At 39.6% G+C, this 20719-nt stretch overlaps 1 protein-coding gene across 2 annotated transcripts in view; it reads left to right on the top strand.

Moving 5' to 3' along the window:
• LOC139234770 (phosphatidylethanolamine-binding protein 4) overlaps nucleotides 1–20719 on the top strand; it is a 539832-nt gene that overhangs the window by 17462 nt on the left and 501651 nt on the right. For both annotated transcript variants that reach the window (XR_011588342.1, XM_070865462.1), the window contains exon 3: nucleotides 4126–4246. Coding sequence is in view for 1 of the 2 variants with exons in the window: in XM_070865462.1 (XP_070721563.1) it covers nucleotides 4126–4246 (121 nt within the window). In the remaining variant the exon portion in view is untranslated. The remainder of the gene's footprint in view (nucleotides 1–4125; nucleotides 4247–20719) is intronic.

Raw genomic sequence — 20719 nt, forward strand, 5'->3', positions numbered from 1 at the left:
GCGCGAAGAACAGGCGTCCAGCTCCGAGGTGCGCCGTTTTCGGCGCGGGCCGAAACTTGGGGCCAGAGTAACTCTGAGCTTTGAAGGTGTACTGTGCTACAGTTTAAAATTGGCTGCTGAAATGTATTCACATTCATCTTTCGGACATCTAGTAATCACAATATGGGGACAAGCAATTGACTGAAATCGGTACACACACAGCCGCTTTATAATCACATTACACCGCTGACTTTCTGTTCAAGAGGCACTTTTTTAATATCGATATAGGCCTCACTGAGCAGCTAGTGCAGTTTTATTACAAGGCAATGGAGGCTCTTTACAATTAACCCAACATATTCATTTTGATTTAATTCCTTTTAATCTAGTTTTCATTTCTTTATGTATCCACGGCAGTGGTTTCTCCTTCTCCCCAATGTTATTTGATACTTTTGATTTTTTTTGAATGAGCAACAGCAATGAAAATCAGATAATAAACGAAGTGAGGAAGCAGTGCTTAACATCACCTATTGTCACATTCTGGCCATTTGAATGGTTGAGGTTTTTGTTGCATGATGAACAATGAATGTTGGAAGTCAGAATGCCATGGTAACTCACAGAGGCTAATTGTGGAAGAATATGGATAGAGTTGGAGTAATGGGAAATGTAAGTATAAACACATCAATGTCAATGAACCCTTCAATTTTGACGTTACTCTCCTCCCTTTGTTTGATTTCACCAAGGCCCAGGAGGTAGACATATGGCCTTCCATGAGGTCTGATCTATTCTTAAGCTGACCACTAATGGGTAAGCAGAGGTATCTGGGATGACTCTCATGCAAACTTCTTTCTATTCCCTTTTACCATCCCATGGCAAAGCATGGCACTGGTGCAGCCAGTATCTGTGCCGTTTCGGAGGAGCTGGCATGCCCGTTACCCACTCAAGAAACGAGAGGCAGTGCTGTAGAGAGTGAGCCAGTTGTTGCTGTCATGGCAAGTGCTTAACTTAAATAGAAAAAGGGTGGTGGAAAAGCGAAGCAAAGTGATGATAGAGGAGATAAAGCTTCAAAAAAATGATCGGTGGATTTACAGAGAAGTGGAAGTGCAGACTGAGTCTCTTTGCAGAACGAGAGAGAACTCCAAGTGCGAGACACAGTGAGCTGAGCTTGAATAGAATGAGCCTGGACATTCATGCATCTTATAAGCATGTGTGCACACACACACACACAGCCAATGGTGCAGAGATAGCACACTGAATTATAACACCCATAAAACCACAGAAGTAAAATATACATTCTTTTCAGACAACAATAACGAAGGTTTTATTTATTTTCTTTTGTTATTGATTTGCATTCTGTTTCTAAAGCCTGCTTTGGAAGTATTGCTATGGATGACTAATATTTCTAAAAAATGTAAATATCTACAATGTGATTTTTATTTTCAGCTCGTCTGTGTGGGGAGAGTAAATGATAACAATGTGGAGATGATTTGCTAAGATTTTGGACGTAGAGTCACGTTTTTAATTGTAGTAATAGTTCTAATGTAATGTGAAATTGTAAAAGTCTCTGGAAAAATACTAGTACTTACATAATAGGCAATAGACATTCTTTATAACTGTTGAGTATAGCATTGATCAATCTATATTGCATCTTTTCTGTTATTTTTATATCCTTCCAGTAATGGCTTTTGGATTATTATTTTTATTTTCAGTTAGATGGTAACCAATTGGGTTTAATAAAAAACACCTTTCACAAGCCCTAAATCCAAATCAATTCACGGCTTATCCATAATTATTGGTGGCATGAAATACAATGAGGGAAAATAATAATGACTCTTTGATGATATCTGAATAATGACAGACAGGTAAAGATCCTCTAGTCCATCCAGTCTGTCCCACATAATTGTGATACCTTGTGCATCAAAATACGTCTACTCTCCACCCAAACCATGTGATCTGGGAGAGGCATAAAACTAGATAAAAAAACCCAGGTCAATTTGGGAAAGAAAATCTGAAATTCCTCTACGACTCCACCCCCCCCCCCCCCTTATATGATCAAAACGAGTCCAGGAGGTCACTCTGCCCCCGATAATATTGTGCAGTACCCATCTGTAGCTCGAATGATCTCCACCCTAGCCAGAAACAGGTCCAGCTCTCGCTTGAAGGAATTCAGCAAATTCCCGCATAAGCTGGCCACCTGTTCCAGAGGTCTGTGATTCTTTGAGAAAAGAACACATCTTTACATCTAACCTTCATCTTGCCTTATACAGCTTAAAATTGTGACTCCTGGTTCTCCCTAACCTATTTAATTGGAATAAACTGTCTACTTGAACACAATCTATTCCCTTCATCATAAGGCAGAGTACCTGTAGTAGCTCATCTGTGCCACTGGGTGGTACAGATGTGCTTTATTCGCAAAGCACCTCTGCTGCCTGCTGGCACAAAGTAAACGGGAAACTTTGCTGGCTGTAAAAGTTTTTCAAAGCTGATAATTTATCACATGTCATAGTTCATGGCTTTTCTAGTTGTACTTGTACTCTGGGTAAAACCCTCTTGGCTAGTACTCTATGATTATTTATTAAGAAAATAATAATGTAGCAATCAGAAAAGGTCATTCAGCTCATAATCTTCTTCTTCTCTTGGCTCAGCTTGTGTTCCCTTAATCCCTATTAAATTATAAATCTGTCCATTTTTGAATTCTTAAGTGAGCTTATATTCACTGCATTAGGGAGTTGTCGATTAGGTGGTCAGCCTGAGCTTGTTCCAGTCCAAGATTTTTTTCCCGGCTATAATCATGTATTTTCGTTCCCTTTGAGTACCTTCCAAGTACAAATGGAGCTTGGTTCACTTAACAAGAATTTACAATATCTATATTTGGCCACAAATGGTAACATTTTATCTTAGCACTAACTCAACATTCTCCTCCCACCATCTTCTTCACGTGTTTTGGGATTATTGAAGATTTAAAACCACAATAATATATTTTATCTCTCCTTCCACAATGGCTCAACATGTAAAACAGATAGACATAATGTAAAAAGCACCTTTATTATATCTCGTGGCTCTTCACATGCCAGGCAGCAGCAAGATCCACAAACAACAATGAGATGAATTAATTGTTTTTTGATGGTAATGACTGAGTAACGAATGTTGGCCAGCACACCCTTCTGTAAACAGTGCAATGGAATCTTTAATCTCCAGCTAAGCAAGTAGGTGGGACCTTGGATTAATATTCCTGAAGCACCGCATGTCTGACAATGTAGCATTCCCTCAGTATTACACGACAATGTCAGCATAGATTATGTGCTCAAAGCTTGAAGTGATGTTTGAACCTATAGTCTTCTGACTCCGAGACAAGCTGATACTGCATGGTTTGGTAATGAGCCATTCTAAATTGAAGGTTTACAGGTTCCTTAGTTATTGGTGGCCCAGTGGTACCTTACCCAGGTGGCCAATCATGTGTAAGCCGAGAGGGCAAGTATTGGCAAGGTTTTGATAATGTGAGGAACAACTGTTTTGTTAATTTCAGTGATGAATGGCAATTGCTATCAACGATTTTCAAAAAAATTAAGCAAGTGCTCCTTTCTTAAAGGGACACAACTAATAAAACTAACAAACAAAAATTAAAGGAAACTTAACAAATGTAATCAAAATTCTACTTTCCGGAATGGTGAAGTCCTCCAGTCCCTCTGGTGTCCACCGGTCGCAGGCGGCCTCAAGCATGCCCATGGACACCGCATGCTCCATTTCCAGGGACACCCGGGTGCAAACATAGCCATGGAAGAGAGACAGGCAGATGATGTGAGGAGCAACATTGGAAAGCTTGTTGCTTAATTGGAAGCCTTGGTTGGGAGCTTTTCACCTTTACTCGCCCAATGCCACAGGCAATTTGTACTGTTTCCACTGCTGCCTAGTTTATAACCAGCTAAGTCGTCACAGGGCAAAGATCAAATGTGGAATCCTCCAATGCCATACTGTGTGCAATTACCCATTAAGTTGCAGAGGGAGCCCTACTGTGACAAGACAGCTGATTGAAATAAAAGATTCCATCCTTTAGCTGAATTGAACATTTCAGAGAAGTTTTTTTTTCTCATTCTGCAGCTTATCTTCTGTTGATAATGATACTCATAAAAAGATTCTCTTTATATTCAGCAGTGACCTCGATGTGATCTATCCAGCATTGGGAAATACAGCCTGCACTATGATCTCAAGATGTCGACAGCTGAGCAAAGAATGGGGAACACCAAATGTTATATTTCATCAAGCTAAGAAGGTATATTGCAGTAGTAAAAGCAGCATTTGATGCATTGCTTACATCTAAGATCTTAGCTTAACCACTAGTTATCTATAGTTTTTGAAGGCTACTCTGTGAGCAACTCACCGTTATGCAAAGTAACTTTGAGATTAAAGAACAAAAGTAGATTATTGGAATATTTCATAACAGCAATTTTAGGGTTGTAGAATTGAACCACATTAGGTGTATTTTGAAAAAATACCAGAATAGGAAGCATTTCAAGTCACTAAACTGGATTCCAATTTACAGTAACTTTGTCTTTATTATACCACAGAGTGGTGCAATTGTCTTCAAAGTATATAGGAATGACTTTCCACCTGCCAGACTGCAATTATATAAACCATCTTATTTCATATCATTCTTTTACAGTAGTAGTTCATTACTTGTGGTGTTACAGACAACATGTAATTAATAATTTATTAAATTAATTAAAATATGTAAATAAAAATTCAGTAATGGGCTACTGCCATGTTTCAGACTTGGATTTTCTGCCTGTGCTCCTCACAGCTGTGGTTTGTGGTGTTCAGCCAAGTCCATGATTCAACTCTGGGTCAAAGATCTTTGGCTGAGCTAATGCTAGAGCCAGGCCTGAGGTTTGACTAGAGAAGGGGAGCAGGCCAGAAGCTGCAAGTAGTGGGAGATCTTGGTTGATTGATGTGGTGCTGCGATGGAGTATGGAGCTGGGTTTGGGGAGTTGGGAACATGCTCGGTCTTGAGGATGAACATAAGAGCATAAGAAATAGGAACAGGAGTAGACCATATGGCCCCTCGAGCTTACTCCGACATTTTAATACGATCATGGCTGATCCAATCATGGCCTCAGGTCTACTTCCCTGCCCGCTCCCCATAATCTCTTATTCCCTTATCGTTGAAGAAACTGTCTATTTCTGTCTTAAATTTATTCAATGTCCCAGCTTCCACAGCTCTCTGAGGCAGTGAATTCCACAGATCCACAACCCTCAGACAAGAAATTTCTCCTCATCTCAGTTTTAAATGGGTGGCCCCTTATTCTAAGATTATGCCCTCTAGTTATAGTCTCCCCCATCAGTGGAAACATTCTTTCTGCATCCACCTTGTCAAGCTCCCTCATAATCTTCTACATTTCGATAAGATCACCTTTCAATCTTCTGAATTCCAATGAGTAGAGGCCCAACCTACTCAACCTTTCCTCATAAGTCAACCCCTCATCTTTGGAATCAACCTTGAGAACGTTCTCTGAACTGCCTCCAAAGCAAGTATATCCTTTTGTAAATATGGAAATCAAAACTGTATGCAGTATTCCAGGTGTGGACTCACCAATACCCTGTACAACTGTAACAAGACTTCCCTACTTTTATACTCCATCCCCTTTGCAATAAAGGCCAAGATTTCATTGGCCTTTCTGATCACTTGCTGTACCTGCATACTAACCTATTGTGTTTCATGCACAAGTACCCCCACGTCCCGCTGTATTGCAGCACTTTGCAATCTTTCTCCATTTAAATAATAACTTGTTCTTTGATTTTTTTCTGTCAAAGTGCATGACCTCACACTTTCCAACATTTTACTTCATCTGCCAAATTTTTCTCACTCACTTAGCCTGTCGATGTCCTTTTGCAGATTTTTTGTGTTCTCCTCACACATTGCTTTTCCTCCCATCTTTGTATCATCGGCAAACTTGGCTATGTTATACTCGGTCCCTTCCTCCAAGTCACTAATATAGATTGTAAATAGTTGGGGTCCCAGCACTGATCCCTGCGGCATCCCACTGGTTACTGATTGCCAACCCGCGAATATACCATTTATCCCTACTCTCTGTTTTCTGTTCGTTAGTCAATCCTCTATCCATGCTAATATATTACCCCCAACCCCGTGAACTTTTATCTTGTGCGGTAACCTTTTATGTGACACCTTGTCAAATGCCTTCTGGAAATCCAAATACATCACATCCACTGGTTCCCCTTTATTCACCCTGGTCGCTACATCCTCAAAGAATTCTAGCAAATTTGTCAAACATGACTTCCCCTTCATAAATCCATGCTGACTCTGCCTGACCGAATTTTGCTTTTCCAAATGTCCTGCTACTGCTTCTTTAATAATGGACTCCACATCTTCCCAACCACAGATGTTAGGCTAACTGGTCTATAGTTTCCTGCTTTTTGTCTGCCTCCTTTTTTAAATGGGGCGTTCATTTGCAATTTTCCAATCTGCTGGGACCTCCCCAGAATCCAGGGAATTTTGGTAAATTACAACCAATGCATCCACTATCCCTGCCGCTACTTCTCTTAGGACCCTAGGATGCAAGCCATCAGGTCCAGGGGATTTATCCGCCTTTAGCCTCATTATCTTACTGAGTACCACCTACTTAGTGATTGTGATTGTGTTAAGTTCCTCCCCCGCTATAGCACCTTGACTATCCACTGTTGGAATATTATTAGTGTCCTCTACCGTAAAAACTGATAAAAAAAATATTTGTTCAGAGTTTCTGCCATCTCCATGTTCCCCATTACTAGTTCACCGGTCTCATCCTCTAAGGGACCAACATTTACTCTAGCCACTCTTTTCCTTTTTATATACCTATAAAAACTCTTGCTATCTGTTTTTATATTGTGTGCTAGTTTACTTTCATAGTCTATCTTCCCTTTCTTAATCATTTTTTTCGTCATTCTTTGTTGGCTTTTAAATGCTTCCCAATCTTCTATCCTCCCACTAGTTTTGGCCACATTGTATGCCCTTGTTTTTAATTGGATACCGTCCTTTATTTCTTTAGTTAGCCACGGATGGCTAACTTTCCTCTTACACCCTTTCCTCCTCACTGGAATATATTTTTCTTGAGAGTTGTGAAATATCTTCTTAAACGTACACCACTGTTCATCAAACGTCCTACACATTAATCTATTTTCCCAGTCCACTTTAGCCAACTCAGCCCTCATACCTTCATAATCTCCTTTATTTAAGTTTAGTACACTGGTTAGAGATCCAACTTTTTCACCCTTCATCTGAATTTGAAATTCAATCATGCTATGATCACTCATTCCAAGGGGATCCTTTACCAGTCTCCTGTCTCATTACGCAGGACCAGATCTAAGATAGCCTGCCCCTGGTTGCTTCCATTACATACAGCTCAAAGAAGAAGAGTTGGGGCTCAGGGCTAAGGCTGTGAGTACGGGAGAACTTGTTGCTGAGACACTGTTAGGAAAAAGCTTGAAATCTGATCTTGGGCAGAGTGTTGGGTATTCCTGGATTTGAGGTTGGACTGAGTTCCGAACTCAGACTGAGGTTGCTTGCAGGTAGTGAAGTGGCCTTGGAGATGCAGAATCGATGTAGAGTTCAGTCTCTGCAAGTGAAGGGCGAGTATAACATTACCCTTTCCTTCAGATGCAGGGATTTGTAAGGCTGCGGGGACAGATCTGAACTTGACGATACGGCTGATCTTTTTCTTGTGGTTGTAACCTGTGTGAAGCACTGCCCATCTGTTTACTCGCATCTGACTGGCAGCTCCTAATCACATGACTGATAATATGTTAATGATTATGTGGTTAGCAAGGGCCAATCAGTTACAGATAAGTGGGCAGACACATGGACATATCTTATTTAGAATATTGAGAACAATTAATTGAAGTTTAAATTCTAATAATCCTGCAGTGATATGAGCATGTCTGTTTAGAATGAGCTATTTACTTCCCTAAAATATCTTTCAAGAAATGCATCTAATAATTTGATCATAAAAGGACAGCAGGGAAAGATTACAGGGAAAATAATGCAACAGTAGATGGCAATAGAACAATAGCTTTTCACTCCGAGTTCATCTGAACACAGTGTTATGATTTCTTTGTAACTCACTCGTTCCTATCTGTTCTCTAGCGTGCGCTGAACATAGATTTTCTTCACTAATAAACTGCAGATTATTATTCAATAAACCTTGTTCGAATGCAATTAAGTATAAAAGACATGGAGCACTTTGATGTCAGCTGCAGGGAAAAAAAATAATTTGTCATATGACATTGAAGCAGCCTGAATTATGAATAATAATGTAGATCAGGTCGTGATTTTTAAAACTTTAATTTATCTCTGGATTCAAATTACTGTTTAAGTTTGAATCTCAAAGTTTTTGATATCATCTAAATATAGTAATTACATTAATGCATTTTAATCATTTGCAAGAATCCATTATTCTCTTAATAACAAATACATTTTAGACAGCAGCTCCAAATGAAATTGTTCTTGGACCCCTGCAGTTGTGTTCTGTATTTTTTAAATGACTATTTTATGGGATTTATTTTAACTCCTTATCCAGCACTGTATATTTATTGAATGCTTCTAAAAGTCCCGTGTTTTACATGCTGGACACATAATTAAAGCTAGGTGCTTGTTATTTGACTGAATTATTGACGTAATTTAGCTAGTCTTCACTGACCTCTGACTGCTTCATGTGTTCTTCAATCAGAACGTTAAGCTGACACGTGAATATATACTTTTTCATGAAGATCATAACATAAATTTTGATCGAGTGTAATAATACATGACACATTAACCAGTAAACAGCTGAAGATGAACTTGCAATAATGCAGCTCATGTTGCTTAATGCTTTGTGACATATAACTGCCATTTGTTATGTCTTCATGCTGTTGCTTTGTCATTGTAAAGAAAGAAAGAAATACTTGCATTTATATAGTGCCTTTCATGACCATCGAATGTCTCAAAACGCTTCACAGCCAATTAAGTACTTTTGGAGTGTAGTCACTGTTGTAATGTAGGAAACGCGGCAGCCAATTTATTTTAGCTTTGTCATTGTATGGTTAAAAGAATCAGTTGTAACACTTAACACTCATTTTATTTACAACTTCATTCTATTTTCTCTATAATAAGATTTAAGAGGCCAACAAAAATAAGTATATTTCCTGTTGTGGCCCTTTGAGACAACTACCAAAGGATGTCAGATAACATGAAGCCACACACAATCAAAAATTAGTCATGCCACAGTTGCAAGTTTATTTTTTACGAGGGCAGGAGATTTAAAATAAAATGTTCACAGAAAAAAGTGACATCTTTTGAAATGGAAAAATGTTTTAAGTATTGTGTTTGAAGTAGATCACATCATATGTTATTACTTGGATAGCTTTCTGCAAGACAATTCTAGTATTGTTAAGAAATTGTGTTGTGGGGAAAAATGGACTTTGTTTTATGAAGAGGGAGATCCTGGTAAATATATTTTTGAGAGCAAATGGTGAATTTAAAATGCTTGCAGGATTGGGTTTCTTTAACATGGTGTGCTCCAGTCTCCGGCTTCAGAATTTGGGGCAACTGAAATAAATACCTGGACATAAACATATGTTATGATGATCTTATTGAATGGCGGAGCAGGCTCGAAGGTTCGAGGGCCTACTCCTGCTCCTATGTTCTTATGTTCTTATAATGTTTCAGAGTCTTTTTCACCTCATCAGGTGTTGGGGCCCAAGCACTTCTTGGTATCAATGTGAGAAACGCTTTGGTTTAGGTGTACAAATCGCCTCATCAGGTGCGAATGCTCAAGCTTTGTAATGCTTATAACTTAACCGTGTTTTAGCAGTGCACAGACCCTTTGGCAACAAACTTTGGCAGAAACTATGACCTCAATTTTAACCCCACCCGCTATCTCCCAACTGGTGGGAGAGGTTCGGGGGGCAGGGATATATAATATCGGGATCGAGAAATCCGACCCATTGCCGTAGCAGTTACACTGGCACTTCAGGTCCTGGATGAGGCTCCCACTAAAAGCCGACATAAAAGTTGCGGTCAGATCATGTAATTGGTGCCGCAAATGATTTTTAACCTCCCCACAGGGTGTGCCCTGCGCCTGCTGCCCTGCCAGCAGTAACAAGTCGGGAGGAGTCAACTGACCAGAAAAGGCTTGGTCAAATTTGAAAACTTAGCCTATTTATTTACTCTTTGTGGGCCAGGAGCAGGAGTGCTTCCTTCCCGCCGACTCCCCAGCCTCGCAAGGAAGCCTTCGGTCTCCCCAGCTCCAATTGCAGCTCCAATCTTTCACGTTTCCACGGGTCCCTGCTGGCTGGTTCCTCTTGCTGCTAATCTTTGCTCGAGCCCGCCAACTAAGCTGTCAATCTGGATGGCTGCAGGGCAGGTGCCTGCAGTGATTTATTTAAATAAGCCGTTAAGATCCACGTCCCCAGCCTTGTCGAGTTCTCCGCCTGCGACTAGGCTCCCTTCCTGCCGCACCATTAATATTGAGGCCTCTGTGAATAATAGAAACTCCATCTCTATATGTGATTAATCTGTTTTAAGAGTCCTTTTTTAAAAAAAGATTTTATGTCCTTTTAAAAAAAATTGATGTATTTTATTGTGCTGCACTGTGATGTGTATGTTGTAATGAAGCAAATGACAAATACATTTTCAGTTATCCAAAACAACTGTGTGACCATTTTTACAGTACTGTAATTCCAATTGTATTCTTATTGTTAGATTCTTGCCAAACATTTAAATCGGATAAAAGAATAGAATGATTTAGTAAATAAAATTACTTGGCAAAATCATTAAATAACCGTTTTTCATTCTATTGTAATGAACTGTATTTGGTCACCCATCCGAATATTTCTTTCTTTGGCTCGGTGTCAATGTTTGTCTAATTACACTCCCGTGAAGTGCTGTGGGATGTTTTCCCATGTTAATGGCGCTATATAAATGTAAGTTGTTATGTGGTTATGGGGATAAACAAAGTATATATTTTCCGAATTTTTTTCACTTTATTTTTCTTTGCATTTCCTTGAGCTTTTCTCCACATAGCAGCTGAGGTTGATCGAGGAAAGAGTGCTGCATGGAAAATTAAGTGAGCTGAGGAAGAATTGAACAAATTTGGGCAACAGATGCAGGTTTTCTTGTAGGAATGTGCTTCCTACATACAGAGCCAAAATGGCCATATGTCGCCCAGTAGGTTGCACAAGATGTTATTCTTTGTGTGAGTCTGACCAGTTAGTGTTGCTAGACTGCTCAATTGTGGAAAGGTTTAATAGCAAAGGCTACTGATATTCTCACCGAACATTCATAAATTCGCACTTTCCAGTGGGAATCAGGGGATAATGATTTTTTTCTTTCTTCTCTAGCCTTGGGAAGCTAAGGCTAATCTCATTTGACCATTGCTGCCCTGGCTGGCATCTGTTAACTCAACACAGGCCAGTAACAGGACATCGGACCTGCTGGTCAGCTAAATTGCACATAGCAAGCTCCCACAAACAGCAATATGATAATGACCAGATAATCTGTTTTAGTGATGTTGATTGAAGGATAGATATTGGCCCCAGGACACCGGGGAGAACTCCCTGCTTTTCAAAATAATGCAGTGGGATCTTTTCCATCTCCTGAGAGAGCAGACACGGCCTCGGTTTAGCATCTCATTTGAAAGAGGGCACCTGTGACAGTGTAGCAATCCCTCACTACTGCTCTGGAAATATTTTGTGCTCTAATTTCGAGAGTGGGTCTTGAACCAGCAATCTTATGACTCAGAGGCGAGAATGCTACCAACTGAGCCATGGCTGACACATAAGCCTCAGATTCATTGGGGAGGGAGTTGGAGAACCATGCCAACAGTCTGGCAGACAACAGCAATGCAGTGAAAGATGGTGCTCAAATTGTATGTCTCTTAGTTTTGGGCTACAGTAGGGAATATCTTCAATATAAGGCAATTTACAGTTGGCAGATTTATCAAACATGTGATTGATGCGTTGTACAAGAGGGCCAACTTTTTCATTACCTTTCTCACTGAACAGCAATAGCAGCCTAACAGGGCTGTCCAATTTCATCACACTGCTGAGTTCCCCAAAATCCTGGAGTTATTGATGTTAGCAACGTGGCCATTTGGGTCCCGCACCAATGGCCTCCACCACCTGAAAGAGATTCTATTCGATCAGTGTTTGTTTGGTCAGTGATCAGGAACTGAGAGCATACAAGCCAATGCCGGTTTATGAGCAGCCATTATGATGCATTCATTGTAAGGCAAATATTGTTGCCACCTTTATTTGAATGAAAAGTCAGACAGCAAGGATAGCTCCTCATGGTTAATATCCACTTGTCATGGGCAGAAGCAGTGAGCAGACACAAGAAGGTCCAGACTGGTAGGATCATTTGAAGTCATACCATTGATATTTGACAGTAGCATTCAGATATCTCAACAGGGCAGGGGGTGCCTTAGAGTACATCACTATCAGGGTCTTCAAAATCATTGTTTGTTGCATACTACACAACTTTGCAATACAAAGTGGCCTAATCATGGAGAAATACGTTATCCTGTACCCAAGTACAGATATTGATCTAAAGGCAGTATGCTGCACATGCAGGAGCTCAATATGAATAATTAATAAGGTCCGAACCTGTAAGTTCAGGTAAGAACAGCTGTACACAGTATGTCAAACGAATGACCATTCCACGTGTTGTCCACTGCAAAAAACATCATAATGAAAATCTTGTTGAAGAATTTTATTTCAACAGTTGAAAGCTTGAAAACACTAGCCAATTAATCTAAGTGCAAATATGAAAATAACGTGAGATGACATTGAATGCAGTGCTGATGACCCCTTACCTGATCCACCTTGCTGTGAAAGATCGACATGGAGATTGCAGCTAGAAAATTAGAAATGTGCTGATAAATGCACACACTTTTACAAATCTGCAGGGCGAACAGAAGTGATTGCAACAACTTGAGAGTTCGCAATGATCTTCCTTTGAATAAAACTCATTAATCTGCAATAGATTAATATTAAGTGATCAGAATTTAACCATAATAGCACAACATCTGAATTTTGACAAAATTAATGTTAAAACAAATATTTTCTTTCTCTCACCGCTTCTTGCACCTGTTTCCTCTGGCGTGCAGGATTTGTTGGGTGTAGACATCTCCACAATGTGCAATATTTTTTGCCAGTGACCTGGATATCTGACTTGGATATTTGACATTTGATTTGCTTTGCTACTACCATAAGAAAGAAGAAGAAGTGACCTTGATTGTTGCTGAGGAGTTAGTTTGCATTTGGTCCCATAACTGTGATCCAAAGAAGGGGAGGAAGTAAATCTGAGGCTAGCAGGAAGAGAGGCAGCAGAAGGTGTTAAGGCAAAATGGGGCTTCAGAGAAAGGGACAGAGGTGAGCGACTTTGAAATCCTGGTCTCAGAAGAAGTGAAGCAAGGAAAACTGCACTGGGAAAGAGGAATGGGTCAATTTTGGAGAGCAAAGGTAGACTTTGTGGCAAAAAAGGATTGAAGTTCAGTGGTGGTTGGTGACAAGACAGAAAGCATAAGGGGATGAAAGAGATTCATAGAAGCAGAAAATATGATTAGAAATCTTACCCCCGATGTCAGAACTGTTTTTGACACTTGTTGGTACAGAATTATTGAAGTATTAACATTGAATGTAACTTTGTAAACTTGATAAATTATTTTATATGCAAGCCTTTATCATGGACAATTGCCCTTTGGATCTTCCTTTAGTCTTGATTATACGTGTGCAAGTACTGCAAGATAATGGCTTGATCGGAGGGGGATAAAAGACTGAACGTCATTAGGGGATGGAATCGATGGGAGTAAGTTGTGAGCACAAAACTCAGCAAATTTATGACCACCTTGTAGATTTGCGATGCTGTTCAAGTCCTAAATACTTTCCTGGTATATTTTTTTCTCTTTCTCTTGTGCTCTCTCTCTCCTCTGCTACTTATGCTATCAGTGTTGCTCTCTCTTTCTCCTTGCCTGTTTTCATCTGCCTTTTTCTTCCTTTTCTATTTACACAGGAATACAAGTGAATATGGGTTTGAGCTAAGAAGGATGACAATTATCAGTGTAGTTCCAAAAATTAAAATTGTTTCTGTAAGTTTACCACAATACAGAGCATCTTTTTAAAGTGAATCTTCATACATTTGTGTACACGGTAGACAAATACTATTGCAGTACTTAAAGTGTTAAATACTATGTACACCCCTTACAGATCTGCGGCTCCCACTTTCTCTGTTTCCATTTCTTCCCTATAAAATATTATGATGAATTGACTGTGATTAAGTATTGCCTTCTGCACACCAGCTGACTTTAATTCACTGTTAAACTGCTTTTGTAGATCTCACAGCTCATGGCACGATTGTTCTCATTTAAGCAATCAGCTTAGTGTATCTAGCAGATGGAATTCCGGCATTGGTGTGGTGGTCAGGTCTACAGCTGCTGTGTCTGTGGTCAGTTTCTTTGCTTGATTTATGAATATTGCTCAGCTAAACAAAAAAAGAACATTGATAAAGAAAATAGAAAAGTTACAGTTAAAGTAAATTTATAAAATTTTGCACCTAAGCAGTTACAGTATCAAATGATAGATCACTCGAGTGCTTTCGTAACTGCCTGTGATATATGGTCATATTATCTGCAAAACTGTGTTACATGATTTTTCTTTATTGCTAGTGTTGGTGGCAGTCAGTAAAACAGATTACTTTTTAGGTCAAATCGATATGTATTTCATTTACTGAGTTTTCAAACACACTTCCAGTTCTATATAAAAACATACTGTAGATTCTCTCCACAGAGCATTACCTCTCATTTCAAAAGCGTAGTTGTGCTTTGTTTTAACTACAGACTGCTTCTGTTGAATTTGTATCAGAACTTTTTTAGATTATTGTAAAATGGTGTTTTTGTACAGATATGCACCACATCTTCAAGTGTACATTAGACAATTGCCACTCGCAGAAATATGTACGGTTGCCTGAGGTCGTAGACTGAGTCAGAGATCTGGATAAAGCCAACCTCATAAAATATAGTGACTTATTATTAGCGAGATCTTGGACTCCTTTAATCAAGAGATCAAAATTAGGGCTGCAAATCTCTCCATGGCTAGTTGCAAACTTCTCCATGTCGTTTTACAGTTTGTTGAAGATTTTTTTTCTGCATGAATTCTTTACTAAAAACAAGTTCATACTTCTTTCCTTTTTGGGGTTAGCCAGAAAGTTAAATATGTTACCAATGTGAGTTTAGATTAGCATCTTCCATTAGAAACTCCACCATGAGAAGGATGCATATCCTGGTTGATATGAAAAATACTGGGAGTTTTGAATATACTCGAGCAACAGAATTTAAGAAAAAAGATCATCTGATCTAATTTTCTTATTTTTCCCTCCTAAAATGTTACAGGAGTATATCAGTAACTGGTGACTCTGGAAGTTAAACCGATTAATACTTGTTACCTGCATTTTTTAAAGAGTAAAGATACTGTGAATTTGTTTTTTGTTCTTCACACTGTGCAAAACACTTAGTCTACTGCACAAAATAATGTTCAATTAAGGGATTCTTTCCCTTGGTTTCTCAAGTCCTTTAAATTGTTCAAACATTGTCAGATCACAAATGACCACCCAACTTCTTTCCAGATAGCTAATAAATTGTATAATATATTAATCTGTGTACACTTCCTGTATAAAATCTTACTTCCTGTTGTGAGTTTTGCCCATTATAAATTGTGTCGGCCACATTTATAATGGAAACTTCCTATCTAAATCACATTGTAACTATACCATCTTGCCAGTGGTGGTGCTGTAATGATGGGTGTGCAGCAACAGAGTCCTGTGATTATATGTACCCAAATCTTTGAAGATGGCAGGCCAAGTTGAGAAAGAAGTGAAAAAAGTATATGGGATCCTTGGATTTCTAAACAGAGGCGTAAAGTGCAAAAGCGAGGAAGGTATGCTATACCTTTATAAATCACTGGTTAGCCTCCAGCTGGAGTATGGTGTCAAACTCTGGGCACCACACTTTAGGAATTATGTCAAGGCCTCGGAGAGGGTGCAGAGGAGATTTACCAGAATGTTACCAGGGATGCAGGACTTCAATTATGTGGCGAGATCAGAAAAGCTGGGGTTGTTCTTGTTTACCAGATGCTGTTAAGGGGAGATTTACTACAGGTGTTCAAAATCATGAAGGGTTTTTATAGATTAAATAAGGAGAAATTGTTTCCAGTGATAAAAGGGTCAGTCACCAGAGGACACAGATTTAAGGTAATTGGCAGAAGAACCAGAGGGGGAATGAGGAGAAAATGTTTTACACAGTGAGTTGTGATCTCGAATGCACTGCCTGAATAGCTGGTGGAGGCGGATTCAATAGTAACTTTCAAAAAGGAATTGGATAAGTACTTGAAGGGAAGAAAATGACTGCGCTATAGGGAAAGGGCAGGGGAGTGGGACTAATTGGATAGCTCTTTCAAAGATCTGTCACAGGCACGGTGGGCTGAATGGCCTCCAGTGCTGTATCATTCTTTGATTCCATATTGTTTTTGCTGTTGAGTGGCGTATAGGTCTGCAATGCAGTCCTCTCCATTTTTGATAGCATTATTTTGAGTTTTAAATTTGGGGATGACGTTGTACAGCACAGCAAACACGGAAAAAATGTGATTGTAATGGAGTGAATCGGTTGTAGGGTATGCACTCTTGCAATATGCCTCAAGTGTGTTTGTCATCATGTTCAGATTGTTGTGTTTATTGTATTTGGAAGACAAGTAGACCATCATGTGAGATTTATGTGGCTGATTGTTCGAAATATAAACTACTGCTTGTAAACCATAAGACAACACATATATAATGTATGAATATTTTTATCCTGCTGACTATAATAGGTTATTTCAGCTTATGCAAACTGAGAGGATGCTCTTTCTGGGCCCAAATTATGTCTTGACTGTCATTTTCATCCTCAAAACACAGGTTTCCAATTTCATGAAATCAGATCTGTGATTGGATTAAGTAGTCACCTAGTAACACAGCTGCAGGTATGGGTGAAAATGAAAGGTTGGAGAGAGTATATCACTTGAAAGAGAATATGAGTAAATGAGTTATGGGAAATGCACTGTATAGTACTGGCAATGAAATCACTGGTGGTAAAATGTATTGCTGCACGTCAATTAAATTACTGACAATTTCTTCTATTCTCATTTTTAGTAACTTGAATGACTGTGGAGAATTTTTCTTTTTATTTGTTCCCAGAATTTTGACTTTAAACTATGATCAATATGTCTTGACTAATAACTTCCACATATCTGATAAAATGAGAGAAGTATTCCATCCAGTTAATATTCTCCATGGCTTATCAGATGCATAGATAAAATATTAGAAATGATCAATTGTTGGTATGGTTACTAGGTAGGGCATTGTTGTCTTTGAGAAAGATATACAGAATTTGCATTTATATAGCAATTTTCAGGACATCCTAAAGTACTTCATAGCCAATGAAATATTTTCGAAGTGTAGTCACTGTTATAATGTAGCAAACGCAGCAACCAAAATTGCGCAGAGCAAAGTCCCATAAACAGCAATGTGAAAATGACCAGATAATTTGTTTTAGTGATGACGATTGAGGGATAAATATTGGCCGAGACACCAAGGAACTCTCCTGCTTTTCTTCCAAAAAAATGCCATGGGATATTTTATGTCCACTAGAGAGATCAGATGAGGCCTCGATTTAACGCCTCATTGCCAAAAGTGTCCTCTCCGACAGTGCAGCACTCCTTCAATACTGCATTGGAGTGTCAGCCTAGATTTTGCGCTCTGGAGTTTCTGGAGTCAGACTTGAACCCACAACCTTGTGACTCAGAGGCAAGTGCTACCACTGAGTCGCAGCTGACACGTAGACGATTAGCTGAGACTGAAATGATATGGCAGAATTCGTCATTAAGCTGGAGAGTAACACAGTTAATTCAGAGACTTGGGTCCTGAATTTAAAGAAAGGAAACTTCGATGGTATGAGACGTGAATTGGCTAGGATAGACTGGAAAATGATTCTGAAAGGGTTGATGGTGGATAGGCAATGGCAGACATTTAAATATCACATGGATGAACTACAACAATTGTACATCCCTGTGTGATGTAAGAATAAAAAAGAGGAAGGTGGCTCAACTGTGGCTAACAAGGGAAATTAGGGAAAGTGTTAAATCCAAGAAAGAGGCATATAAATTGGCCAGAAAAAGCAGCAAATCTGAGGACTGGGAGAAATTTAGAATTAAGCAGAGGACTAAGGGTTCAATTAGAAGAGGGAAAATAGAGTATGAGAGTAAGCTTGCAGGGAACATAAAAACTGACTGCAAAAGCTTCTATAGATATGTGAAGAGAAAAAGATTAGTGAAGACTAATGTAGGTCCCTTGCAGTCAGAATCAGGTGAATTCATAATGGGGAACAAGGAAATGGCAGACCAATTGAACAAGTACTTTAGATCTGTCTTCACGAAGGAAGACGCAAATAACCTCCCGAAAATACTAGGGGACCGAGGGTCTAGTGAGAAGGGGGAACTGAGGGAAATCCTTATTAGTCAGGAAATGGTGTTCGGGAAATTGAAGGGACTGAAGCCCGATAAATCTCCAGGGCCTGATAGCCTGCATCCCAGAGTATTTAAGGAAGTGGCCCGAGAAATAGTAGATGCATTGGTGATCATTTTCCAACATTCCATGAAATCTGGTTTAGTTCCTATGGATTGGAGGGTAGCGAATACAGCCCCACTTTTTTAAAAAAAAGGAGGGAGAGAGAAAACAGGGAATTATACACTAGTTAGCCTGACAGTGTGGAAAATGTTGGAATCAGTTATTAAAGATGTAATAGCAGCGCATTTGGAAAGCAGTGACAGGATCAGTTCAAGTCAGCATGGATTTATGAAAGGGAAATCATACTTGACAAATCTTCTAGAATTTTTGGAGGATGTAACTCGTAGAGTGGACAAGGGAGAACCAATGGATGTGGTGTATTTGGACTTTCAAAAGGCTTTTGACAAGGTCCCACACAAGAGATTAGTGTTCAAAATTAAGGCACATGGTATTGGGGGTAATGTATTGACGTGGATAGAGAACTGGTTGGCAGACAGGAAGCAAAGAGTAGGAATAAACGGGTCCTTTTCAGAATGGCAGGCAGTGACTAGTGGGGTTCCGCAGGGTTCAGTGCTGGGACCCCAGCTATTTACAATATACATTAATGATTTAGACAAAGGAATTGAATGTAATATCTCCAAGTCTGCAGATCAAGGCCACACCTTGAGTATTGTGTGCAGTTTTGGTCTCCTAATCTGAGGAAGGACATTCTTGCTATTGAGGGAGTGCAACAAAGGTTCACCAGACTGATTCCTGGCATGGCAGGACTGACATAAGAAGAAAGACTGGATCGACTAGGCTTATATTCACTGGAATTTAAAAAAATGAGAGGGGATCTCATAGAAACATAAAATTCTGACGGGATTGGACAGGTTAGATGCAGGAAGAATGTTCCTGATGTTGGGGAAGTCCAGAACCAGGGGTCACAGTCTAAGGGTAAGGGGTAAGCCATTTAGGACAGAGATGAGGAGAAACTTCTTCACTCAGAGAATTGTGAACCTGTGGAATTCTCTACCACAGAAAGTTGTTGTGGCCAGTTCGTGAGATATATTCAAAAGGGAGTTAGATGTGGCCCTTATGGCTAAAGGGATCAAGGGGTATGGAGAGAAAGCAGGAAAGGGGTACTGAAGTTGCATGATCAGCCATGATCATATTGAATAGTGGTGCAAGCTTGACGGGCCGAATGGCCTACTGCACCTATTTTCTATGTTTCTATGAAGCGTCGTAAGCTCATCCTAACCAGTTTGTATATTTTGATGTTTATGTGCACATTCATTGCAAAGTATATCCATTGTGTGAAAGTGGGATTTCCAGAAATAAACAAGTATTCAGCAGAATGAACGAATCGAGACTATTTCCCAAAAGAAGATTTTGCTTCAGCAGCATCTGCAATATTGCTAGTTGTCTGATGTTCGGTTTCCTATAGGTGATTGTCAGTAATTTCTAGATTGTAATCTAGGATTGGAAAGAAAGGCAAAAATACCTTTTAACTTCTTTCTCAAATGTTCCAAAGCATTTCATATACAAAGAATTAATTTAAAGTAAAGTCACATTTCTTATGTAGGCAAACAGCAAAAACAGAAGCAACAGTGAGATGAATGACCGGTTGATTTGTTTTCTTGGTGGTGTTTTAGGAAAGGTAGTTGTCTGCCACAGTGGGAGAACTCCCTGTTCTTTGAATAGTGCCATGGGAACCTTGGCATCCACTAAACCACTAGAAGTGGCAAACAGACTCTCAATTTGGCATGTTGTCCGAAGGATGATATTTATGACAATGCAGCATTCCTTCAGTCCAGTAGCATTGGAGTGTCATCCTAAATGATCTGCTGAGACGTTGGAGCAGACTTTGAGCTGGATTTACGGCTGATTTTTGCTCCATTTAGCGCCTCGGCAGGGCGCAGAAATGATTTTTTTAATGCGCAAAACAAGGCACAGAACATTTTGCGCCCGGGTGGAACTTTCGGCAATGGGTTTGCGGCGGGGCTAAAACTTAGCACCCTGCCGCTGTTTTGACCGTTTTGATGCCATAAATTGTCGTGCATCGCTGCGCTAACGCCCCGTACGGAACTTACGAGCATATCGCTCGATTTAGCATCTACCCGCGAACCCGCCGAGAAAAAGCAGTCA

The sequence above is a fragment of the Pristiophorus japonicus genome, chromosome 22 (genome assembly GCF_044704955.1).
Source record: "Pristiophorus japonicus isolate sPriJap1 chromosome 22, sPriJap1.hap1, whole genome shotgun sequence".
Lineage (NCBI taxonomy): Eukaryota > Metazoa > Chordata > Chondrichthyes > Pristiophoridae > Pristiophorus > Pristiophorus japonicus.